Below are 26,621 nucleotides of genomic sequence, written 5' to 3'. Positions count from 1 at the left end.
AGCAGTTTTGCATAAGGTATGGACTCCCCAAATTTCATTGCTCTACGTTGAAAAAACCCAATAGGAAAGGCCTTTTTTAAAACTCCTCTCTGTCGCCACTAGTTGGCACTGTAGAGTTGATGCAAATGACCCCTATAAGACCCTTCAGGGTATGACTCTTAACAAGCACGGGAAGTTTGGCGAAGATATGTTGTATATCTGCTGAGTTATGACTGTTCAAAGTGTTTTGCGAGACAAATTGTTGACCGTCATTTTCACTTTCCTTTTTGGACCCCTCCGCTTCAACGAAACCTCAATATTTTTTATCAGGCACCTGAACACAGGTCTTAAGGCTCCCCTGATGCAGGTTTGAGGTCAACAGATTTTTTTCCCTTGGAGGAGGAACCTGTCTCGTAAAAAAAGGCATTTCCTGTTCTCACTAGGGGGCGCTAGGCCTAATGGGTAATATTTCAATGCACTCGTGTTAAGGGTGGGATACCGCACATACATGCCAGATATGAAAAAGATTGAACGTTGTGTCAAGGAACTATTAGTCATTTACTGAATTTGTCATTTTGCCGAAAAAATGGCCGACTTTGGCACCACGCCCAGGTCAGACCCGTGAATGAAAACGCACCATTTTAAAAACTTAAGATCTCATATGTCGCCTGAACAGTCTCACCAAATTTGAAGATGATCCAACTAACTCCCTCGACGAAAAGGTCTGAAATGTGCACCCTGTAAATCGATAAAAATTTCATATTCAATCCAAAATAACCGATTTCCTGTTGGGTTTGGAATATGGGTGTAAATGCTTTTTTGGAGTGGTTTTGGACAAGGTATAGACTCCCCAAATTTCGTCGCTCTACGCTAACAAACCCTAATGTTATAGGCCAAATTAAAAATTTCAAGGGGGCGCCACTGAGCCATTTTATAACTTTTTTTTCAACGTTACAAAATTATCAAAATTTACAATTTTCCGCGCGTATGTGCAAATTTTGGTGACTTTTCGTGCATGTTCAGGCCTCCAAATTGGCCGTTTTCATTTGCCCTGAAAAAAAAAAAAAAAAAAAAAATCCTTTGCAAAACAATAGGGCCTTCGCACGCCTAGTGCTCGGGCCCTGATAAATAAAAACCGGAATACCGTATTGGCCCGAATATAAGACGGTGTTTCTTGCATTGAAATAAGAGTGAAAAAGAGGGGGTCGTCTTATATTCGCGGTCTAGACATTATACCCATTCACGACGCTAGATGGCGGCAGATATCATTGAAGCGATGTTCTATCATGACAGATCTCAGTTACTCTCCCCATTCATGACGCTAAATGGCGCCAGATATCATTGAAGCGATGTTCTGTCATGACAGATCTCAGCTTCTCTCAAGTTTAACCAGTTTGCAATTTTTTATTGCAATGTTATTCAGATTTGTTTCAAGACAATACAGTTACAGTTTGAGTTCACTTTGATGGTTAATGCAGTTATTGCAATTGTGTTGTTTTATCACAATAGATTAGTTTATTTACATTTAAAAAACCAGAAGCCATTTTTTTATGAATGTGATTGCACTTTAGTTTAGATATTTAAATGTTCAGATATTCATATTTGAATGAGGCAAAATAACATGCTTTTTTCTCTCAAATATATTGTTATAATCATTTGTTTAGGATGTACTGTAATTTTTTCAGTAGAAAAATTAATTTGGTGTACAAAAAGTCTTTTTTCAAACTCGAGTCTTGAAAAAAAGAGTGGGTCATCTTATAATCAGGGCCGTCTCATATTCGGGCCAATACTATAATAATGATACAAATCGGTTTCTAATGTGAAAGACTCTGACGTGACAGAGAGAGAAAGGTACGGTTGAGATTTTACTTTCTCTTTTAATGTTTTGTCGTTGGCGTCAACTGCAGCGGACAGTCGGCATGTTGTGTTGCAGAAGTTCTGAAATAAATGATAAAAACCTGACGAAGCTGGCGATTTCTTTGGCGATGTTACCACAATAATAATTGTCACCCTAACTTATAAGGACTAGCTGACGGAGGTCGGAGGAGGACCGTCGAGATCGTAGACATTCTATAGCCGTATTGTCGAGCCAGTTCATGGATGCGCACACCACGCTCATATTTTTCTATCATTTCAACTTCATTTGAATGGTAAACGTCACCTTTCTTTTTTCATCACCTGCACTAACCTCCTCGGAACCCGTGTTGATTTCTCTCACAAGAAAATCTGCCGAGCGTCTGCGATGCTTCATAAATCGTCGTTTTTCGAGCATGTCTTCGAATGTAGAAACAAATGGGGAGTCAAATTTTGCGTTGAATGTCAAAAAGATCGTGTGTAGAAGCGATCGTATGTTAAGGTACCACTGTATTGTGGTTTGAAGAGGCCATGTTAGGGTCATTTCCAAGACTTTAAAGTGCGTACGACGGGATAAAAAAAGTCTTAAATACATTATTAGGTAATTCGACGATTCGACTATATTCAACAATTTGGCAAAGCGCAGATGACGAGAAATTGTCTTTTAATCTACTGTTCAGCCACGCCTACCATTATAGGGCTCAAGCGTCCCCGACAGGAGCATGACGTCCGCAGTGTCATGGTTTCATCTGATTTGGAATTCAGCCCACTGAGGGGGAATTATTCAGAACGAGGAAAATGCAACGAAGAGAGCCGCAAAATGTCATTGTTTCAGCCCCTCTACTCCAATATTTTTACAGGCTATTCTTTTTATCAAAGTATTTTTCCCCAATAGCTAAATAAATGGTATGGTCATGACAAATAACAGTCTTGTGCTAAATGAAATATGAAACAATAAAAATGCATTTATTCAGTACAACATGGCAAAATTCCTCCATAATGGTCAAAACTGTCGACTTCCCCTTTACTGTCGCACCTCCCGAATGATATTATATGCCACCGTAGTTAGTTTGGCTTTTGTCATTTTCCTGCCCCAGCTTCGGAGAATGCAAACAAACCAAAAGGTGTGACAGCTAGCCGACAAGCTAACCCGAACCGAGTGATGTTTCAAAGTCTTCGAAGCGAAAAATCACACAAAACTAGCCTAGAGCATTTCACACGGCGGGGAGGTTGTCGATTGTCTTTGTAGATTGGCAACCCCCCCGGCAGCGAGCAAGTTAGAGCTCGTCGTTCCCCTGCTGCGGGCAGAGGGCTCATTTGCGGGGAAGCAGCTGGACAATGCCCGACGGACAAACCGGCCAACGTTGGAGGACCGCGCAGCTGCCACATGGTCAACACAAATATGGCTTTAAAAAATGCTTTACTACACAGCGAAGACGTAAACAGTGGGAGAGTCATACGAGAATGGCTGCAGTTGTTGTGCGGCAAACATGGCAGGATGTGTCTGAGGAGAACGTTTCTACATGTAAGACCATGATCAAACGTAACTAAATAGTCCTTTATTTAAAGAAAGTTTGTAGTGTTTACTTTGTAATTGCTGTATTCGCGGCCATTTTTAACACAAAGTTGCAATTTCTGATGAGGTTGAAAATTTGGCCGAACACCCGGCACACGAAGAGGGCAATTAGCCGAGTACAGCCGGTCGTCGGCCAAGTGGCATTCTTGGTGGACAAGGAGCATTGTCAGCCACAAAATGTAAGCCACCTCCATATTAAAACGTGTGCCATGATCCCAGTATTTGACATATTAGAAAACACGATGTTTACTCACTTCCTCGTAAGTCCAATGGCCCCACAGTTCTCGCACACTTGTCTTAGACGATCTCTGAGTGAACGAAAGCTTTATGAAACCCAAGAAGGCTCACAGGCATCTCCCTGGTGCAGCTACAAAAGCCTGCAGCCGTTTGGCTGGCGTGATGCAAAAAATAAACGAATTAATCCGCAAGATCAGCTGAATCCGCAGTCCACCTGGATGCTATAAAGCAATGCTGTATTGTGAGATGCTGACATGGGTGACGTAACATTCGCATTTGTCCTAAACCCAGGACTGAAGTCACTTATTTTCATGGCGCGGGATTCAAAAATTGAATATATAAAACGAGTGCTTCCACGCACATCCAAGTGATCCATTTCATTCAGGAGCATAAAACACCGTTTGAAATATGAAATAAGCATGGTTTTTGGTGTCATACGCACTTTAAATGACAATGAATTAGTTTTTGCTTTTGCATGCAGGTGATGCAAAGTTTCATAATATACCGCAAAACAAAACTTAGACCTTGAAGGGACTTAAGAAAACCTCAAACAAAATACCTCCAATGCTTTATACACTGTGCTCACAGGACCTGACAGGGAATGAAAGCCGGCGGCCGGTGATGCCAAAGAAATATTGGACCTACGCCACTGTTGGCTCTATAAAGTGCTTTAACCTTTGCTGTTGCATCCTGTGGTGAGACGCCTTTGGTTGTGTGTGTGTGGTGGTGGTGGTGGTGGTGGTGGTGGAAGGGGGTTACCTGAGATCACAGTGTTAGGGATGCTGTTGTGGTCAGCGAGCAACTGATAGCGTGTGGAGTTTATGAGAATGTCATCCAGTGCAGATGTTGTTGTTGGCGAGATAATCTCTCTTTTACTGCATAAAGTTTTTAACTCATTGGCTGCTAATGATAGCGGCAGACGTCTCCTCCCAGTTAGAAAATGGATTGGACATCAATGGTCGTCACTGCCACTGAAACACAACTATTAACTCCCATGATGTCTCAACTTTCGAAATCAACCTAAAAAATATATATTTATATTGGTGCATTTTTCCTTATGCAGTGATGCCTGAATTTCTCCAAGGTTTCAATTTGATTTAAAAACAATATTCGATTTTTCTTCATTTTATTTTACAGAGTGAATTCGTATCATTGTCCATGGTTTTGATGCCTTTCAAGTACTGTACTGTATTTGGTTCTTTGAGGAAAAATATGATTTAATTTGATTCAATGACCCTAGAATTCTCAGATTTCTTATTAGATTAAAAATGATATTTTTCTCAATTAGAATAGCTATAGTACTATATCAATCCAATGGCCATGATTATCCATGAAGTGTTCCATTTAATTCACAAATTCCTATCCGATTCATTCAATAACCAGACAGTCGGTTGATTAAAAATCGGCATTTGTTATTGTAATGTTCCCCAAAACAGATTTCGTTCATTCAGTCATTCATTCATTCCTTCATTTACGTAAATCTGGGCTTACGTCGATCGCAACACTATTGTGGGTAGCTCACGGCATCATTAACAAACAAAAATGCACATAAGCGGAGTTTAAGGGGGGCCAGACCCTCCCCCGGTGGCCAAGAAGTGTCATTGCATGTAATTGACTTTCCTATAAATGATTTTTAAAGTTTTACAGTAAAAAATGTATACAAAAGTTGTAAAGCAATAAAACAAACAACAAAAATTAATGAAATGAACAAAAAAAGATATTTTTATAATGGGTCAAAATTTGTATGAGCCACATTCCCGATTTGTGTTATTGTTGTAATTTTACTCCTTGCCACTAGGAGCTGTCAAACGTTTCTTTCAACTGACCTGGAGTCAGCCCCGGTACACTTAAAATGACAGCTAATCATGACACAGGGGTAGTTAGAAGGGCAAAACAGTTTTTGACTGTGCCTTAGTGCATTGTGGGTGAAAGGAATGTACTCATTTTGTTTGTTCCGTTTTGAATACGTTTTTGAGTCTTTTGGTTTATTACTTTTATGTGGATAAAGAGCATTTGAGTTAAGTTACAAGACGCTGCCAAAATAAACTACTAAATATTTTGGACATCGAAGTTTATTAAACTGGAGAAACTCCATACGGGACTTGAATTAAAATAATAACAGTTATAAATCATCCTATGAGTAAAACATGAAAATCTCGCTTTTTTTAACGTCCTGTACATATGTTACGTAATATGACAGACGAAAAAAAAAGTTGTTTTTTTTGATGGATGGGCCAGGTTTTGAAACCTTGTAGATAACGACATCACCAAAACATGGAAATCAAGCAAATCCGTGCAGCGCAGTGGCTCCGCCCAGGGGGTACAATTTTTGACGAGGGTAAATACATTGGCACGACACCGCCGGGAGAGCTAAATTCAATTGACGGCGATCTTGGCAAAAGTATAGCTGTCCTAAGCAGCCTGATTTAGAATTCCCTTCAAGAATAATGGGAAATAAAAAACGCCTATTTTCAACTTATTATTATCAATATTCTTGTAAGTTAATTTTATTGCTGACACTGCGTTTCGAGGTCATCAACATATTGTGCCCCCCCCCGCTCCAAAAGTCAAACTCCGCCTATGTTGTTAATTATGTTGTGTGTGCAACATTACCTCATATGTTGCTCACACAACATAATTAACTATAGTGTACCGATAGTGTACGATACTGTACTGATAATCAAGTGTCGATTCAATCAATGACCAAACAGTCGATCGATTCAACGCGACACTTGATTCATTTGTCCTTGGCTTTCTCCCCAAAACAAGCTCGTTTTATTTTTAATTTTCTAAAATGTATTTTCAAAACGACGCAAATTGGGGCACTGGCTCTCCGTGGCTGCCTGGTGCAGGCGTACCTAATCAAGTGTCCTGATGAGTGTACAAGTGACACGATGGATGACGTAAAAGACGCAAACAATGCGTAAAAAGAGGTGAGGAGAGGGTGGGTGTACGCGCAGATAGAGAAGACCGGGAAGGAGTTGCTCCTCACACATAGACTCACGTGCGCGCACGCTTCATCGCGCGTCGTGTTCGTGGGCGCTGTGAGCATCCCCCCTGGGGGGCGGTGGGAGTCGAAAGGAAGAAGAGCAAGTACGCGTACGTCCAACAAGTGGCTCTCCGCCACGCTCAAGCACGCTGTCGCAGCGTGTGCGCGCTGCCGCACGCACGCACGCACCCTGGACTTTTCATCATTATTGTTATTTTCAATGAATGGAAATAAGCGAGGCGAGATTTTGCCTTGCTCCTGCTCCATGGACTCGTTGCTGATGCAGATGCCGCTGCTGCTGATGCGCTTCCCCGGTGGTCGCCGAGGCGAGTCGGGTTCCCGTCGCTAGATTCCCACGCACCCCCTTTTTCTCACCTGGATTCGCCGGGAAAGACTCGCAACCATGCCGATGCATCCAGTCACCTCCACGCTCATGTACAGGGGAATGTGCACCATCCCGGACATTCTCTCCTACAGCGCCCCGGTCAACCTGCCCGAGGACGAGGTGGAAGGTGAGACATTATCCCACTTAATCCGCTGGTGACGGTGCATGGTGGTGGTCTAAGACAAGGCATTAGGTACACCTGTGGATCTGTATTTATTTGTAGGCCTCTCAGATCTCAGATGATTAACATATTAGATAAGCAACTTTAAGATATTTTGGTGTTGTCTTCAAGTGGGGTTAAAACTTTTTACAGTATAGTGTACAGAATAGTATTAGTGCAAATTCTGAGTTGCCTGTCAACAGTGCAATACCACATTGTGCCACAACATGCCGGGCAGCATTGCGCTTTACAGGATGAGATGCTGCATAATAAAATACAAGGAGAAATCCTTTGGAATCGTTGATAGACAAGTTTCCGAGGTACATCCGCTTTACTTCCGCATGTCTGCTAGCAACTTCCGCTTTAGAATTTCTCCATCCAAGACAACAGTGGAGCTGGAGTAACATTACTCATCAAAATCCTTAAAAAAAGACTATTTGGAAATACTGCATCCATCTGCAATCATCACGACAGGGGAGGACAACATGTTCATGAAGGCAGATGTGGCACAAAGCTCGTGCCACCACAAAGACCAGGTGTTGTTATAGCCATGCTGCCGCTGTGTTATGGAAGGTATGTTCTTCCTTATTCTGCATTTTCATGTGTCCGGTGTTCAAAAAAATACTAAAGCTAAAATCTTGCGCATGAAACGACTTGTTGCCTTTGATATTGTTATTATGATGATGATTGTAATTATGATTACCTTTAATAGTATTTACTACAACTACCCGTGGGCAGCCGAGAGGCTAGGACAGACTGTGGCTCGCCTCACGTCAGACCGTCAGGTCAATCCTGAGATCCAACTACCAGCCTTTTAACTGCAACAACTTTAAGATACGTGATTGGAGCTGGAATTACAGAGGACAGCAGGAGAAAGTACGTCTGTAGGCCAGCGAGGGTTCTCCGTAATGTCAGGTCAAAATTTGGCGAGGCTCTCGAGCTGCTCCGGAGCTCTGATGTCTCACATATCACATTCTCGTATGCTATTTTTTCTAATAATTTTATAAATTGAGATTTATTGACCTGTTTTGCACATGCACCAATCGTTTTAAATAGAACAAGAAATTGAATCATGTTGTCCAAATGTTTTATTGCGATCAGTATCTGCAATAAAAAAGAAATGACATACTATTTTTGTTTATATGTACAGATCTTGTAGTATTTCCTTGTAACAACAAAATCCGTGTCAGCCCTTCTGCATTTGGCAAATGTAATATAATTCTTAATTTCACCTCATTTTGGTCACTCAAGTGGCAGGCGTATCAATCTATACCTCACGTCAACACAGGCTGACAGGTTGTTATAATTTTGTCCGCGAATGATCAACAAAGCGATAAGAACAATCATACAATATCATCTACGTCTCATCTACGTCGTGCTGAATCCATTTTTGGACATTCTGTGGGTTGCGCCAGCTTGATTTTGCAGTTTTAACTTTGTCAACACACTGCTTACCTTAACCACAATTCATGTTGTTCTTTCTAAACCGGAAGTTCGGAGCAGTTTCCAAGATGGCGCCGCTCATATTTCGCTCAAAGAAAACTTGTGTATAATGTTAATATTAATTCCCAACTAATCATTTCACACAGTGGCGTTTTAATTGTGTTAATATATGGTCTAGCACTTTTTTTCTATTGTATGCAATGTTAAGCTTTTTTGTGTCGTTTTGAAAGTAAACCCCAACTTGGAATGACAAATAAGCAACTTAAGGCAAGCACACTGCAAGCAGCAATGATGGCTTCAAGGAATTCTTTAGAAAGTGTGTTTAAATGATTTTAAACATGTTTAAAGAACCCTGCAAAGGTAAAACTATTAAAACATGTTTTCTAATACTCTCTCTGTATCATGGTTTTTGACTTATTGTGGGTAGGTCTCGATCGTAATACTATCTTTGCAATAAAACGTTCACTTTTGAGAGCTTGGTGTACCTAGTGTTATTACGATGGTTTGAAAGTACACATGTACAGTAGTAGCACGTCAGAGTTTTTTTTTTTTTTAAGTTTTATAAGGTTCTGACATAGTCCAAACAATGCTGGTCGAGCATGTTTGGCAATGGCAACTTTTCTTACTTGTCAGTTGTCAAGAGCATTGCCTACATAGTTGAGCAAACGTAAACTTAGGTTAGGTTCAGACCGCAGGTCTTTAAATACGAATCCGATTTTTTCGTGTTTTTTCGACTCGAGTGAAGAATTAACTTGACGGTCTGAACGGGACAAGTCGCATAGAAGTGGACTACTTCAAATCCGATCTGAGGCACTTTCGTATGTGGTTTAAATCCAATCTGGGCCACATTTTCCCAGAATGTGGCGGCGGTCTGACCTGTCAAGTCTCTCAAATCGGAATTCATGCAGCAATCCATGACCAGATTGATGAGTACCATGATGACCCAACTGATAATCTTGATCCTGACCTCAACTTTTACAATAACATGTCGAACAACTGTAAGTACTACACAGTGGAACAGTACTACAATTCCATGGATGTAGACGGTAAGCTGAAACAAACCCACTTTAACGCCAGTAGTCTATACAAAAATTTTGAAAGCATTGACGAATATCTACAGAAAACAAAGGAACTGACCTTAATTTGCACAGATACAACATTGCTGTGATATCCCGATTAAGTTGACTCCCACGAGACAAAGAATGCAAAACAAACCTTGGATGACCAAGACGCTTATCAACGCTTGCAAAAAGAAAACAGCGCTGTATGAGTATTTTATCTCCCAAGGACAGGGCCTGCGAGGAGAAGTTTAAGAAATATAGAAATAAGTTAAACTCCCTACACCAACTTGGACATCAACTGATACAATGAACCCACGCAAATTGACTATATTTGAAATTCCATTGCAATCAATGACTTTTGAATGATATGTGAAAAAAAAAAAAAAAAAAACTGATAATAACTGGACTGTAACACAAACATGCTTGACTGTGCATCCCGGGCTGTTGGGGGACGGGTATCGATAAGCACTTGCTTTACCCCGTCTTTCCTTTGTCTGTCATCATCTTTCTTTCGGGCAAATTCCACACTCTGAAACTGTCACTGATTATGATGATGATGACAATGACAATAAATTCATTCATTCATTCATTCATTCATGTCAGCAAAGAGCAAGAGTGGCATGCAAGACGGCAGCGATGTAGCCGTGCATTAACGTTAGCGCATAGCTTGAACTCGGCTTTTACGCAGGAGACGGGCTTGACCAAAGTCATAAAAAATCAAGTAAAATGAAAAGGATAAGCCTGATAATGCTCGGTGTTCTTTCTGTGCGCCAAATAAGCGATATTTTAGTATTGCTTACATTTACCGTGTCGGGACTAACTGACGCACACAGTGCGTGCATGCGTTCTATCAATCCAAATAAACTTTAAATATAAGACTAAACGGCGATTATTAATCCCTGTTATTTGTGTCCTCTTTTTGGAAATGAAAACATTTTTACCCTGGAATGACGTACAGCCAGCATGTATAGTCATTTATTTTGATGCTTCCGCGCATGCAGGTCAGTTTGCTTAGTGCGTGTCGGAATACGAATTAGTGCGCATGCGTAATACTTGAGCTGGCTCAACTGACAAAGGCACTCTGAACGGGCACGCCAAAAAACAGAAATGACAAAAAAAATCAGAATTGTGCATGAAAACCTGCAGTATGAACATAGCCTTAGTTATTTGTTGTAAATTAACATTTTCATGCTGCCATATGGTCGTTTTATGCCTTCTTTTCATTCTTACTCCCAGCAGCACTTTAGCAATTTCTCAGTCATAATTTCGTAAATCACAAAAGCATTACCTTAGCTTTACTTTGTTTGAATTTTTTGCTTGTTTTGTGGGTGCAGCTAGTATGTCAGAACTTATTATTGTGGTTTTGCGGCAGCCTCTCTTCTCTCCAGTGGGTAGTAGAGTTTAGGTACAGTCAACAGTTAATGTAACAATGCACTTGTGGTCTGCTCTAGTTGCTCCATTTGGTCGGTTTTTTGCGAGCACAACGGTGTCACTTACTGCAGCATCGGGATGCTTGGCACTAATGCACATTTAACAGCGGCGACGTTAGTGATCCCCTGCGAGGCAGCCCTGAACTCTGCAAGAGCTAGTTAGAACAAGTAATGGCACGCAACAATCTCATTGACTTTTATGGGATAAACCTTCACCAACGCCCAAATTATCGGGCACAATCATTTGTCATTTTAACCTTGACTTGATTTTATGCTGTGAGGCAGCATTTGTGTGGCACAATATTTAGCCAAGATAGTTATTTTTCTTATCACATGTTGATAGGTAAAATTCAATGGGCACAATCAAGGCTCATGGCACCTTTTGAACTGCTAGTACCTTTACAGAATTTGCCCTCGTTTCCTCACATACTAAATGCCAAATCTCAAATTTAACTCATTAAGACCACAGGATATATATATATTAAAATTGAAGTTAATGTAAACAAAGTAACATACATTCATAAAAATAAATACAAATTGCTTATATTATGCAGAGTGAAATGGAATATATTTTGAAGATCACGCAAACATTGACTTTTTTAAATCATAAGAAAATGAATAAGTAGCCTAACATAAATAAACAAATATAAGTCCAAAGTGCACATTGACAGCTAAGATGTTCTGAACCTCCCCATCAGAGCAAATTAAACTAAATATGGTAAATAAGCCTCCTCAACTCTTTCGTTGCTCTTAAAGATTTGATCCATTTCATGTTGCATAGCCCTTTTTTTTTTTTTTTTTTTTTGCTGTTCCAGAAAACATGCACATTTGAACCAATCAGAGCTAACCATCTCTGCTGATCACATGTCAGTATGTCAGTCAATTGAACGGATAAATGAGTCCAGGCGTTTTGCTTTGCTCCTTGCATTCGCACATTGACGTGACTCATCATCGTCAGATTCAGATAACTGCAGCAGCTGGGGAAACCTCCATGCCGTCCGTGGAATAAAATCAATAATACATTTTGGTGGAAACGGATTACGCTACACAAAAACTTTATTATGCTTGTTGTTAACACTTGTGTATGTAAATCTGATGTTGGTAGATTGTTGTCTTCTTGGAGCTGAAATGCATGTGTGGCAGCTTAGCATTTTTTTTCTTTTTAGCTTTTTGATAGTTGCTGTCATATTTTCAGAATTAAAGCACCGTGCACTGAAACAGCATTCCGGCCCTGAATCATATACCAGAACTGCGTTCTGGCCCTGAATCTTATACCGGAACTGCGTTCCTGACCGTTTTTGTTGTGGAGTGATCAAGAAATCTCAGGGACCCAATTGCAGAGGTGGTTAAGTGTTTATTCAAAAAGCAAATTAACAACAACAAAAAACACCCAAAAGGGGAAAAATGCACTACAAAAGACTATTCACGAAACGTGGTCTTCTCAGGAGAGAAGCTTCTAGCGTTTATGCTGGAATCTTCTAGCAACTGGTTTGTGTTCGGCCTGCGCTTAAAAAGGCTCAATCAATAAGCCACAGGTGTTGCCACTTAGCCTCGCCCCTGAGGAGACTGGTCCCTCTCGCACCCGTACAGCCTGCAAACAGGGAGAAAGGCATCAGCATTGAACAAAAGGCAGGATCATAACAGTACCTCCCCCTTAAAGGACGCCACCAGGCGACCTACCAGGTTTGTTTGGGTACCTTAGGGTTGCCACCTTTTAAAAATAGAAATAAGGGACAACCCGTCGCGCCCAAAGCCTTACGGGCGAAAAATAGGGGCATCCCCAAAACTCCTAAAATGCATAGAAATGTATGTATTTTTAGATGTGAAAACTGTATTGTGCACTATGTGGGCATGACAGTTTCCTTGCAGCAGACTGTTTTGTTTTTTTCTGCAGGTTAGTGAAAACGAAGTTATGGATATCGTAATTAACATTTGTGTTGTTGGCACTGAACCCGGTCTCGTGATCCATTGACAAGCCAAGTTTCTTAAGAGAATGTTGCAGGAGAGTTACAATTCCAGCAGCTGACTCATCTGCATTCTCTATGATGTCCAGCATTTTGTTGGTGACCCCAGACTCTGGACTGAAGTACTGGACAACAAGGGGAAACATCTTCCTGCTCAATTTATTTAAGGCATCGGTCTGTATGGAGAATGGGATGGGTGACGTTAAGATCTTGAGCACATCACCCACTGCCTTTGAACCCAGGACTTGTTTCAACAATGCCTCTTGCTTTGTTCTTCCCAAAGTCATTTTCTTCACTATTTTGGAATCACATAAAAATCTTCTGATTGAGCCTGTGTCCACAGTAGACACTATTGTAGCTCTGGCCACGTTTTACTGTGTGGTATACCTGTTTCACCTCAGCTGCAGTAATTTAGAAGGTAGGCGTGCGATGATGTCAAATTATTGCTTTAATTTTGGTATCACAATTAATCAATCAATAGATAGTATATATTCGCAGCAGGACTATTTATTCAGTGTATATTTGCTGTTAATCTATTAGGAATAATTCCAAATGAGGAGCATTAGTTAGCATAACAAAATAAGATGTTCTTTATGGGTCCATGTATCCATTCCATAGTGATTGATAATAAATGCATGTTAAAAAAAAAAAAAAAATCAACATTCCTGAAAATAATCAACCATAGTAGCAACTGAAATAGCCTAGCTATGCTCCCATCAATGCAAGATGTATGAAGGTAAATATAAATATAGCCTATATGTTATTCATATACACAGGGGTGAAAGTGGTTAGAATTTCTTGGCGGAACTCCCCGATGTGAAGGTCGCCACGGAGCCAGAAATTTTATTTTTTAATTTTTTTTTTTTTTTTTTTTTGGGGGGGGGGGGGGGGTCAAAACAACTGAAATGCAAAGAAAACTGTTTTGGTCGGTTATTTCTATAACACATGCAAACACCTATTTTCCTAACCTACCCCACACAGCACTTTATTATGCTTGTTGTTAACACTTGTGTTTGTAAATTTGATGTTGGTAGATTGTTTTCTTCTTGGAGATGAAATGGCAGCTTTGTATTTTTCTTTTTTTACATAGCGTTTTGACAGTTGCAGTCATATTTTCGGAATCAAAGCACCGCATACCGGAACAGCATTCCGGCCCTGAATCTTATACCGGAACTGCGTTCCTGCCCTGAATTTTATACCGGAACTGCGTTCCTGACCGTTCCCGCCCACTTTCACCCCTGCATATACAAGAGCATAATAACATACCAAATCAAGCTCAGGGGATGTTTCAGGTACAAAGAATTGTGACGAAGGCTCTTCTGGGATCTTATATTCCGTTTGTGGAGGTCCCCTGCAGCATGCTGTTTTACACCTCCGTGAGACATATAATCATCATCAGTGACTCTATCGAGCCACTCCATTTTTTGGAGACGTTTCCTCTTTTGAGGATGAGGTGAGGTGTCCTGACTCCTGAGCGTCTGCTTTTGGAGACATCTTTGTTTTAAAAACGCGCGAGGCGGCGCATTGAGCAGAGCGAGCGAGGTAACTAGGCAACGAACCCGGAAGTGGCGCGCAGTGCTGGGCAGACAGCAGCGGGCAGGCAGATAACCATCTTGCTGTCTTTGATATCGCCTGCCCTTTTTGTTCATTATTGTTGGCTCATTGTTCACTCATGAGCGCAGGTATGTGTTTGTGTGTGACAGACGTGCATAGGCTGGGCGCACCGCCGCCCAACCCCTCCCCGACACCGGAGCCGTGGGTCGCCCCATGGGACAATAGTAAAATACGGAATAAACTGCGTTCCGTATTGGTTCGATACGGAACGCAACTTTTAATTCCCAATTACGGAATGATTCCGTATTTCAAGGGACGGGTGGCAAGCCTAGGATACCTTGCATAGAAATCGTGTAGCAGTTGTGGATCAAGGATGAGGGCGCGCCCAATCCGTGAGCGCTCCTCGGGGCCACACCCCTCCCAGTCGACAAGGTACTGAAAAACTCGGCCTCGCCTGCGGACATCCAGGATCCGGTTGACTGTGTAGGCTGGGTGTCCATCGAAGAGACGTGGGGGAGGCTTTGGAGGCGCTGAGGCTGAAGGAGACTCTCAGTGACCGGCTTTAGGAGGGAAACGTGGAAGACCAGGTGGATGTTGAGAGAGGCAGGGAGAGTAAGGCAAATGGCATGAGTCGCAATATGCATGGAAAAATGGCTGGTCATGTTCATTATTTGCACAGTCATCGTTTCTCGGCAGGATTCATGACCCACAGTCGTTTACAAAAAGTTTATGAAGAAGTCAGACATTAATAGAAGTTTTGTGCAAAAGAGCAACATCACATGTCGGGGCACTTTATGACCTACCCCTCATTCAAAATCAAATCAAGAAGTCACATGCTTAGAATCCAAACAAAAAGTTGAATGTTGCTCATACACACAAATCATGAATGAGCAGTAGAATAGATTTTAACTGCTACAGTGACAACCCAATAAGAACTCTGACAAGCACTTCCTTCTTTGTGACCAATCCTATGTGGCTGTCAATCAACAGCTTGACAGCCTGAGTGACATGTGGATGACTGCTCGCTTTCTTTCCATAGCAGTTCTTCTCCCTGGGGGAGGCACGTCAAGAGATAAAATTGCACATTAGCAAGAGTGTGTGTTTATGTGTAGGTGTTTGTGTGCGGCTCACACAGGAGTTGATTTTCAATTACTAGCGTGGAGGCCACACAAGGGGCTGGTGACATGGCTGCTCGAGCTTGAATTGGAACTTTTGCTGTCATATGGAAATTGGTGTGTGTGTGTTCGGATGACAACCATAGCATATGCAAGAAGTTGATTTTCAATTATCATTGCTGCAATACCTATGGAGTGGTAGCCTATAGCTATTAGAGCGTGTATTTTTGTATGCGTACACCCGTGTCCATGTATTCAGTTGGCATGTACTTTATCACAAGGAATTGATTTTCAATTAGTGGTGCCATACTTTGCAGTGACATGTCAGAGCTAGAACTAGAGCTTTTAATGTTCAATATGTTTGCATGTGTGTGTGTGTGTGTGTGTGTGTGTGTGTGTGTGTGTGTGTGAGAGAGAGAGAGAGAGAGAAATGGGTGGTGTGAATGTATGTGTGCTGAGGGGGGCGGTAGTGCGCTCTTTAATGTACCTTGATGAGAGTGATTTTAAAAAAAAAAAAAAAAAAAAATGGAAGAGAACTCCATATTCTCCATTTCACCTCCTACACTAGAGGGATGAAAGAACATAGATGGTCAAATTACTGGAGCCGAATATAGATAGCAACACACGCGCATGCACGCACACAGCAGGTGGAATGAAGTGGGTAGCCCATTTCCATGATGCCTAACAGCAGCCCTGCAACGTCAATGAGTCCCTCTGCTCAGTTTAAAATCGGTGTGTTTGCGTGTGTGTAAATGTAAGTTTACATCAGCCACATCCTGTAAACACAGAGGTAGGATCACCCAATGCAAGATCTGAATTCAGGACCATTGATTGCAGTAAATGTCCAATTTACCGGATTTGCAAGACAGTGAATGATTACCGTAATTTTCGGACTATAAGCCGCTACATTTTTCCGTCATTTTGAAGCCTGCGGCTTATAGTCCAGTGCGGCTCATCTGTTGATTTATTGGGTTAATAAGTAACACTTTGTTTAACAGAGGCATCATAAGACTGCCATAAAACCGTCATAGTTATGACATGACACTATCATGGGCATTAATGAATGTAATGACAGATGTCATTTAGTGTCATCCGACAAATCATGTCGCCAACTCCATTTATGTCCTCGGAACTTTTGCATCCATTCAAAGTGAGATAATTTGCCGGATAACACTAAATGACAACTATTATAAGCATTTAATAATGCTCATGACAGTTTAATGTCATAATTATGATTGTCCAATGATGGTCTTATGCCGCCTCTGTCAAATAAAGTGTTACCAGATACCATAACTTACAATTAATTATTTAACTGGATCAGTAACCGAAGAAATAATTAGCACAGAACATGAATTTTGATTGTTATTTGCATCTGTAGCGCTGCAATGCATGCTAGGAGGCATGTTGGACAACAAGTGTTGACAGCACGTGGCCAAATGAAGCTTCATGGTGGTTCATTTTGGTCTTACAGTCGTATGATGCCGCTGTCAAACCAAGTGTTACCAGTTAATATCGTTTGGTGTAAATATCCCATAATACAGTGAGGACAGCTGCGGCTTATAGTCCAGTGCAGCTTATCTATGAACAAATGCCGTTTTTGTGTCCAATGTGGTGGGTGGCAGCTTATAGTCAGGTGTGCTTTATAGTGCGAAAATTATGGTATGTTTCTTTGCCATTGATGGCAATATACACTAAATGTATTATACTACTGTATATTTTACCGCATTGAATGCAGATACAATGCACTGAATAATGTTTCCCCTTTGTATGTTAAAATCTACACACACTGACAAACTGAACTCTTATGACTCACAATTGAGCAGTTTTGGTCATTATTGTCATTTGGTCTGACAATTTTCACTGAATGACATTTCAATAGGAAGCCTTTGCTATTAAAAAAAAAAAAACGTCAACACCAAAGAAAGAGATTGACTACTGTCTGAATGCATGTGGTTGTGTGAGCCTGTGTTGTGACATGAGCGAAGCCAAAATATTACTTGCTCACATGTATGCCTACCAAAGACCTGTACACATCTGTACACTTGGGGCTTAGCCAAAACAACAGCTTGCCCGTTGTGGTCTAAGCAAGGAAGCCTGAAGCATATCCTCAGCAGCTGCACCAAGGCACTTGGAGATGGAAGGTACAGTTGGCGGCACGACCAGGTCCTTAAAACCATTGCTAAAGCCATCAGCACTGGACTGGTGTGGGCAAAGCAGGCCGAACGCTCAATGAAAATGATTATCTTTGTCAAAGCTGGGGAGAAGGCAACCCCTGCCAGAAGAACATCTGTTGGCATTCTTGCTTTGGCAAGAGACTGGCAGCTACTGGTGGACCTCGGTCGACTACTGAAGTTCCCCAGTCACATCGCTGCCACCACCCTGCGGCTAGACGCTGTCCTCGTATCAGAGTCCATCAATCAAGTGGTGTTGCTGGAGCTAACGGTCCCATGGGAAGATCGACATGAGGAAGCATTTGAGAGGAAACTTTCTTGATTAGTGACTGCTAGCAAGCTGGGTGGAGAGCAAGGTGTCTCCCAGTTGGAGTCGGATGTAGGGGTTTCGCAGCCCATTCTCTAGCCAAGGCCTTCAATATTTTAGGCATCAAGGAAGTGGAGAGCTATCCGCAGTGTAATTGATGCGGCAGAGAGACTCAAGAGAGAAGAGCCATGGTGTCATGGAAGATCTAGTATGTATTAGGCAACTCTGGACTAGGTGATCTAAATGCTTACAAAATAGAACCATTAGGATCACGTTGATGTTCAGCAAAACACATTTGATTTTCTTTGGTTGTGTTTTCTTGGACGCCATCAGGTGTCTGACTGATAGCTCACTTGCGCCCCCTCTGTCATTGCCTTCTTTTTCTTGCTGGCTAGCTCGTCCATATTTGATGTTTCTATTCACTCCTACTACAGCGAAAACATTGACTCATCCTTGCTTTGGCCGCGAGGTGGAAGGAAACATGGCAGTGTGAATGCAAATGAAGGCTATTTAAAGGCAGCCGTCATGTAAACTGGAATAGATAGTGTAAAGCGGGCGTCACATAGATGGTGGGCATCATGTAGCCCTCAAGCACCACATCAGTACCTTAAATTAATGCTTGTTTTAAATACAACTGAGTCTGACCAGTGATTTGATGTCGTGAGTTCTTAGAAATGTATTAGAAGTGAACATATTTGCAGAGATTAGGAGAAATAAGAAGTTGCTTTATGAATATTGATCTGTTTCCCACCTCATTAAATCAATAATCATTAATATCATTTATTTTTAAGAGTAACAAAGAATTCAAGATCATACTCGCACACTTTTCATTTTAGAGGTTCTGCTGGCTCTTTTTCTCCCTCTCCACCTCCTGCTTGGGTTTGGCAGTGTGAAAAAGCTCAACTTGACACCTGGACATGAGAGGGTGATGATGAGATGCTCGGCAGGGGTCAAGTGCCCCCTATTCCCCCCGTTGGCTGCATATAACGCCAACATTAGGACCACGACGAGGTCATTTGTCTTAGAATATTTCATATTTTGTTAGATTTAATCAACCAAAAATATGTTATATATATATATATATATATATATATATATATATATATATATATATATATATATATATATATATATGGCGGAAAACATAGACAAGACTGAAAAAGCAGTTTCTGCTCTTGCACTCCACTTTAAAATAAACTGCTGTATTTTCAGCCAAAAGAACTATTATGTTTGATAGAACAATATGTCTATATGTTGCCATAGCAGATTCATGGCACATTAAGCCCCCGAACTATTTTTAATCTGTCTGTTTTACCCTGGAAACTCCCGTTTACAGACTCTCGCAAGCGCTTTTGTTTTAACCCAGCCATAAAAAGAAGGTAATTAATTATGTTTATTATTCAAAATGTCTGTCATTTTTAGCTTAGAATCATTAATTGATGTCTAATATTTCGTTAAAAAAAAAAAAACGAGTTTAAAAATTTTTTACTCGCATATTTTAAACTTATAATTATGTCACAATGAAAAAAATGGAGTCCGTAAAAAAGTCACAGATATCTACCTCATAACTATCGCTTAATTGTATTTTTTTGGGTTACTGTCACATTTTCTCTGATATATTAGATGATAAATAATCGATCCAAACAAAGAAAAATTGAAAAAAAAAAAAAAAAAACGGTTAAAAGAGTAAATATTTGAAAATGAACGTCTCAACCACTCCTTGATACTAACTCAATTACTTTTTGGGAGAAGTAATTTGTAACTGTAATGAATTACTTTTTTAAATTAAGATTAACAACACTGCAGGTGACAATTATGAGCTCAAACAGGTAATGGGTGGGTGGTTACTCATGAGGTGGACTTTTCTTTAAGGTTGACTGAAAACTATGGCATAATTATTGCTGATTCTCAGATGTACAAATATTTTTGAACCCCATTAAATTATATATATTTTTTATATATATAATCATATTGTTTTTTTTTCCTTAAAAAAACATGCAATGTGATTTCTGGATTTTTTTTTTTTTTTTTTTTAGATTATGTCTCTCGATGTGGAAATGCACCTATGATTAAAATTTCAGACATCTAACTACTTATTTTCTATGTGGGTGAACTTGCAAAATCACAAGGGGTCCAAATACTTTTGCTCATTACTGTATATATAAAAAAACACACAAATTCCATTGTTTTTGATATTTACTAAACACCTTTGTTAGGCTCTTGAACGTTTGTCAATTTTCTTTCATGACGTTACAGCAATCTGTATTTTGATTTAACACAATTATCCTTAGAGATTTGCGTCAACAATGATAAAGCACCTGTCACTTTGCTAAACATCAAGTCACCGCTTCCTGCCATGAGAGATGACCTTTAATTATATTGGTAATGATGCGTGACAACTGAGGAAAGGTGAAGCGCTTTTTCTTTTATGACAAATTTTTCTTTCTCCTTTAACAACCAGTTTGTCCTTATGGTTGCATTAAATGACAAATCACTGCAAAAAACACATTTCATTCCTTTTAGGAAACTAGATTGTCTTTGATGTTTACAAAAACATGTGAGTTTCACAGTTGCCTCATAATTGTTTTTGACCGCTCAGAAAATACGCAGGTTCGGATTGTTGGTGAGTTAGCTGCCTCCTCCATTGTTTCAGAAAATAAATGCTTTCGTCTTTAACAAGCATCTGGCGTAACATCCATATGAAACGACAAACGGGATGGGATTGAAGGGAAGGCCGGTTGCGGGAGTTGTCAGACTGGCGCTAACGATCTGCGGCTTTTTTTTTGTCTGAGACGTCGCCTTATGATGAAATCTGGCAGCTGTGTGGAGAAAAAAAATCAATGACTGAGAGACAGATGCTGAGGAATGAGCTGAGAAATCTCCGACCTTTTCATCGACTTCAATCACTGGAGGTGCAGGAAGATTTAAGAGAAGGAAATTGGCAGCAGGGGGGATTTTCTTTTTTCTGCTTATCCTTCCTCGTTTTTGCTTTGACGATTTAACACCACAGTTTTTTTTTTAAACAAAAAAGTCTTCAGTAAAGCTAATGTATGCTTTTGTAGTACACATCAAGGACAATTTTGTTTTTTTAACAATCAGACAAACTAAATCTAAATAAAGTCAGTATCTTAGTTTTCAATCAACTGGTACAACAAATTGTCTTTTTTTTTCTTTACACAGCACAAGGTAGTTGTTTACCTAGACAAGCATAGGGAAAACAAGTAAAAGTGCTTTTCCAGCTAAACTGAAGTTATAGCCTGTGACCTGTTTGGTTTCCATGTAGCCCATTTGTGTGCACTAATTGCCAGATGGCCGTTCTTGCTGCACGACCTCATAGATGTAAGCAATACTACATGACTATTTGGAAAAAACAGCAAGCCTAATCTATCTTCATGCAGCTACAGGCCCACATGTTTGAATATGAGCAGAACCCGCTGCTAACAAGCCTCCTGAGTATTGCCTCATAGCAGCAAAAAAAAAAAAAAAAAAAAAAAAAAAAAAGGATTAACACATTTAGATGCATTGAACCAGCAGGACCGCCGGGACGAAGGAAAAGTCAAGGAAGAAAATCTGCCAGCCTCCTAATTTTCTTCCGGTAAATTGGCTTTGTTTATAAACTCAACTCACTTTTTTAGCTTAGCTCATTGATGTTTACAAAACACCCTTGTCCACTTTTGCTTGGCTTTGGTTTCTTCTGTATTCATTCACATCGTGTTTGTTTCATCAGTTCAACAGTCTTTGCGGCATCAAACATACCTGCAGCGTGTCTTTGATGGCGTACTTTTATCACATTCGTGGCAAGAGACTTTGAGTTCGGGTTAGGTTGAGGTTAGAATTTCATTGAGCGTCTCCTCTATAAAAAAAAAAAAAAAAACACTTGTGAATAATTCTTACGCTCCTTCTGCGGCATTATTGAAAATAAAAGATATACAAATGTGCTCTTGGGAAAAGTACATCGTAATTAACGATGTGTTCAGTCCCTTGAACTAGCTGAACAGAGGTCTTGAGATATGCTGTAGTGGTGAATATTGGTTTCAAAATACGATTTCAAGAAGTGTGGTCTGAAATCTGGGTTGTGGATTCAAGACTGAGTTAGTGATTAAAACTATATTTAGATTTAAAAATGTAACTGAGCATTTTTACATGAAGTTTTCAAGTCATGATTTCAAGGTCTTAAAAATGTTTTTCATGGCAGGTTTGAGAGAAGAATTTCAAATGATACTTTAGAGCTTGGGATAAGGTTTTAAAAGATGGCTCATAATTCAGCAATTACATTCAAATGTATCAACAATTAATTATTTGGTCTGGTTGTGTGTGCTTGAGTTTAGAGATCCGCGAGGCGTTCAAAGTGTTCGACCGCGATGGGAATGGTTTCATCTCCAAACAAGAGCTGGGCATGGCCATGCGCTCTCTGGGGTACATGCCCAACGAGGTCGAACTTGAGGTCATCATACAGAGGCTCGACATGGACGGTAACACACACGCCACCCCTACCCCACACACACACGTGCATGAATATAGTTTTTTTTAATTAAACTTTTTTTTTTTTTTTTTACAAAGTCTTAAAAGATTTTAAACAATCGTGAAAATTTTCGGTCATGTAAATAACTGTAATGAAGTATTTTTCACCAAAAGTCGACATGTTCTGCAATTTAAGTCAATATTTTGCTTAAAAGAATTGTGGAAAACATGTCTTTTACAGTGCGAAAAAGGTGCAGTATTCTTATAAGGATTTAATTTTTGTGCATTTTCTTATTTTTTATTTTGAGTGTTTTTGTTGCTCAGGTGACGGGCAGGTGGACTTTGAGGAGTTCGTCACTCTGCTCGGTCCAAAGCTGACGGCGGCCTCCATGCCAGACAAGTTCAATGGAACCGACTTTGACTCGGTTTTCTGGAAGGTAAATGTTTTGTCATTGAAAAATGTAACTTCGTTCTGGTTTTGTTGTTGTTTTTTCAATGAAAATTTCATTAACAAAAAAAGACTGAATTGAAAACTAACTTCACTAAGGCAAAACGTTTTTTCACAAGAAGTAAATAAGTTGACTTTATTTGGATAAGATTGTAATGCTGAAAACTTCTTTAAGGCACCAAAAACGTTACTTTAAACACACATACAAAACCTGATTTTTGGCCAGATATGGACATATTTATGCACAAATGTATGCATGTGTGTACCAGTGCGACATGCAAAAGCTGACCGTAGAGGAGCTGAAACGTCTTCTTTACGACACCTTCTGCGACCATCTGACCATGAAGGACATTGAGAACATCATCATGACCGAGGAGAACCACATCGACAACCCTGATGACTGCCAACTGGATATCGACAGTAAGTCCCCCACCCCCGGTCCCGCCTTCGACTTCATTTTTTTTTTACCTAATATGAAATTGAAAATATTTGTTCTTTGTGGCAATCATTCAGGTTCTAGTCCAACACAGCAGGTCAAGCAGACATGCGTGCGCAAGAGCCTGATCTGCGCCTTCGCCATCGCCTTCATCATCAGCGTAATGCTGATCGCCGCCAATCAGGTGCTGCGCAGTGGCATGAAGTAGTCAACAACTGCACGACATAAACAACATTTTTACAAGGAGCTGCTGTACAAAGACAAGTGGACCACATATCACTCCAACTCGTTGTCGTTGTCCGTGCGAGTCGTGACGTGTGTGTTTGGTGCGGAATACAGTACAAAACAGATGGAAATTCAAGATAGAGAGAGAAGTGTTCTGTCGAAGTTAGCATATTAACCTTGACAGTTGCTTAACTCATTCACTGCCATTGACTGCTTGCCTGACCCTCCCAGTTCAAACTAATTGAAATCTATCTCCATCAATGGCAGTTAACGAGTCAAAAATCCAGCATCTAGCAAGGGTGAACTGACAAACTGAGACGACCTCATCTATGCATGATGTGCATGGACTTCAGCGACTGTCTTTTTGTATAGCTGCGTTTACATCGTGATCACACCGACTGTGTATTAAAGCTAAACTGTGAGCCAGTGCGTGTATGGGTGAGAGTATGTGTGTTTGAAAAGGAAGGGCTGCTTTATTGTGGACTTGTTACAAACTGGGGAAGGTCAGCGAAAAGTTAGAAGTGCGCACACGTGTGTGTTTGTGTTTGTGTGTGTGTCAGTATGCGTCGTGATGAAGCAATAAACAAAAATGGCGTCCTTTGGCGTTCCAACCACTGTTTTCAAAGAAGAATAAAAACCATCAAGTGAACATTTTGGCAATACAAACGGGTTGAGAAGCCCAAAAAAGTGGCAATAGATCACAAACACGTCTTTGAATTGGAACTAATTCAAATTGGCTAATATGAGCTAGCATCTGTTCAAATGGGATAACACGCGCTAACATGTGATAACATGTGCTAACGTGTGCTACCTTCCGCTTACAGCGTATCCCAAAAAGTTTCCGTTTTGCACTTTACAACACGCTGCAGCGTACAACAACAACAATAAGAAGTGAGCGCCATGATTGTCCCACACATACGTTGTGATCAATTAGTAATAACCAGTTCATTTATTGCCTTATTAATTTCTTGATAAATGTATGTAGAAATTAAAACAAGAAGTGCGTTGACAGCGTGAAAGTTTTCAAAATGTTTTCCTGTTTCCAAGTGGACGTACCGTTTTGCTGTCTTAATGGCTGTGTGTTAGCGTTTGACTCTTTGTGTCCGTGGAACGTGTTGTTCTTTTCTCCTGAAAACCAAATAAAACGTTTAACACCAACATCACACAGCTTTCAACTCTCTGTTGTAGGTATGCTACCTAGAGCCTACATGCGAAAATCTGAGCATATTTGTGAAAATGTGCCTTTTGGCGTCATGAAAAATAAGTCGAGCGATAAATTTCAACTATCTGACTCTAACTGCCGCAACCTGGGTTGAATTCAAAATGTACTTCATGTTCTGCTAAAAAGCTCATTTTTCTTCCCAATTTTAAAACATTTTGCAGCAGCCACATTTAACCGTCCTCCCATAGTGATGAAATCTTCACGCGTTGTGCCCAAATTGAAAATGTCCCCCTGCCAATTTGAGGCGACAGCAGGCGAAATTGGCTAAAAAAATTAGCCCTGATTGGCCATATGTCTTCTTTAGGGGAAATTGATGACATCACACAGCAGCACCTGTCCGCACCAAGTGGCCTATCAGTGTATTACAGCAATCTTTTATTTATACTCTTTTTTTCTACTCGGTTGCTAATGGAAACAGAATGGATGGATGCAGATGTGGGGATCCGTCGCTGCACATTTCCTGCTCGCTGTGCGTCAGTCCCGGCTGAAAGTAGACAGCGGTGCATGCGTCACACGAAAAATATTAATACAGAAATCAAAATAGATTGCAAAATGTAGGCCAACGTCACCGTGACAACACTCGGCAGCTTCAGCAAGGGGAGAAAAAAAAAGCCTTGTGCTTCAGTTGTCAAGGTGACAGTCAGACGTGGTTCCAGGACAATTAATTGGCACAAAATTAATTTGAGAGGGGAGATTACAATTAAAAAAAAAAAAAAAAAAATACAATTTCATTCTTGTAATTTTGTAAAATGTAATATTTGTAATATTCTATCTAAAAAGATTACTGTCAGTCTCTCAAAGTATGGCTTCATTCTTGTAATATTATTGGCAACAATATTTTAATCTCGTAAAATGCAACTTTATTCGCACAATATTTTGCAAATGGAAGAACAATAGGCCACAACTAGGTACATGTTTTATTATTATTATTATTATTATTAAGATTATTTACCACTCATCAAATACACACTGTACATACAGTAAATTTAAAAAAAAAAAAAAAAAAAAAAATTACAAAAAAAAAAAAAAAAAGCACTTATGTGCGTCTTGATGAGGGAGCAAGAGAGTAAAACTTGTCTCTTACTGCTCCCTGCTGGCGAAAAATGTTCAACACACTTGTGCGCAGTACCACAGCAATGCTTAGAAAAATGGGTAAATCAGAATTCAAATAAATGATAAAGACAAATATAATAAAGGATAAAAATCTGCACTCTGACTGCAATTATATTAGAGTATCTTAATTATTATTATTTATTGAAAATTTCGAAGAAAACTTGCAGTGGAAACATTCCGCGAATACAATAAAACATTTATTTTGATTATTCTGAAAACTAACCAGAAAACAGAATGAATATGTGAGGTGACAGAGATACCCTCTACTAATATTGGCCAATCTTGTCCAGAATTTATTCATAAATATTGATTTACAGTACCACAAAAATGATGAATGTAACCTTATACTCTTGGCCAAAAGTATTGGCACCCCTGCAATTATGTCAGATAATGCTCGATTTCTCCCAGAAAATGATTGCAATGGCGTACCGCAAGCAACACGTCACTTCCGCACATCAATATTCATGACATTAGCTACTGTTGCTAAGTAG

The 26,621-nt window shown here is 40.1% G+C and overlaps 1 protein-coding gene across 2 annotated transcripts; it reads left to right on the top strand.

The window, feature by feature from the left end:
- Positions 1–4,263: 4,263 nt before the first annotated feature.
- LOC130912787 (calcium-binding protein 7) lies at positions 4,264–24,958 on the top strand. Of its 2 annotated transcripts, XM_057830832.1 has the most exons (6): positions 4,264–4,341; positions 6,922–7,147; positions 22,554–22,697; positions 23,011–23,123; positions 23,404–23,554; positions 23,648–24,958. In XM_057830832.1, the coding sequence occupies exons 2-6, from the start codon at positions 7,039–7,041 to the stop codon at positions 23,776–23,778; spliced, it is 648 nt and encodes a 215-aa protein (XP_057686815.1). In that variant the 5' UTR covers positions 4,264–4,341; positions 6,922–7,038; the 3' UTR covers positions 23,779–24,958. The 2 variants fall into 2 exon arrangements, with proteins under 2 accessions (XP_057686815.1, XP_057686813.1); XM_057830830.1 differs by lacking the exon at positions 4,264–4,341 and having other exon boundaries at positions 6,601–7,147.
- Positions 24,959–26,621: the final 1,663 nt, after the last annotated feature.

Source organism: Corythoichthys intestinalis, chromosome 3 (genome assembly GCF_030265065.1).
Source record: "Corythoichthys intestinalis isolate RoL2023-P3 chromosome 3, ASM3026506v1, whole genome shotgun sequence".
NCBI lineage: Eukaryota > Metazoa > Chordata > Actinopteri > Syngnathiformes > Syngnathidae > Corythoichthys > Corythoichthys intestinalis.
This window is presented reverse-complemented; position numbering and strand designations above follow the sequence as displayed.

Coding starts and splice junctions, on each gene's coding strand:
- LOC130912787 (XM_057830832.1), top strand. CDS start 7,039: ATGCCGATGCATCCAGTCACCTCCACGCTCATGTACAGGGGAATGTGC. Junction 23,124..23,403: donor TTGACTCGGTTTTCTGGAAG/GTAAATGTTTTG, acceptor TGTGTGTACCAG/TGCGACATGCAAAAGCTGAC. Junction 23,555..23,647: donor CTGCCAACTGGATATCGACA/GTAAGTCCCCCA, acceptor GCAATCATTCAG/GTTCTAGTCCAACACAGCAG.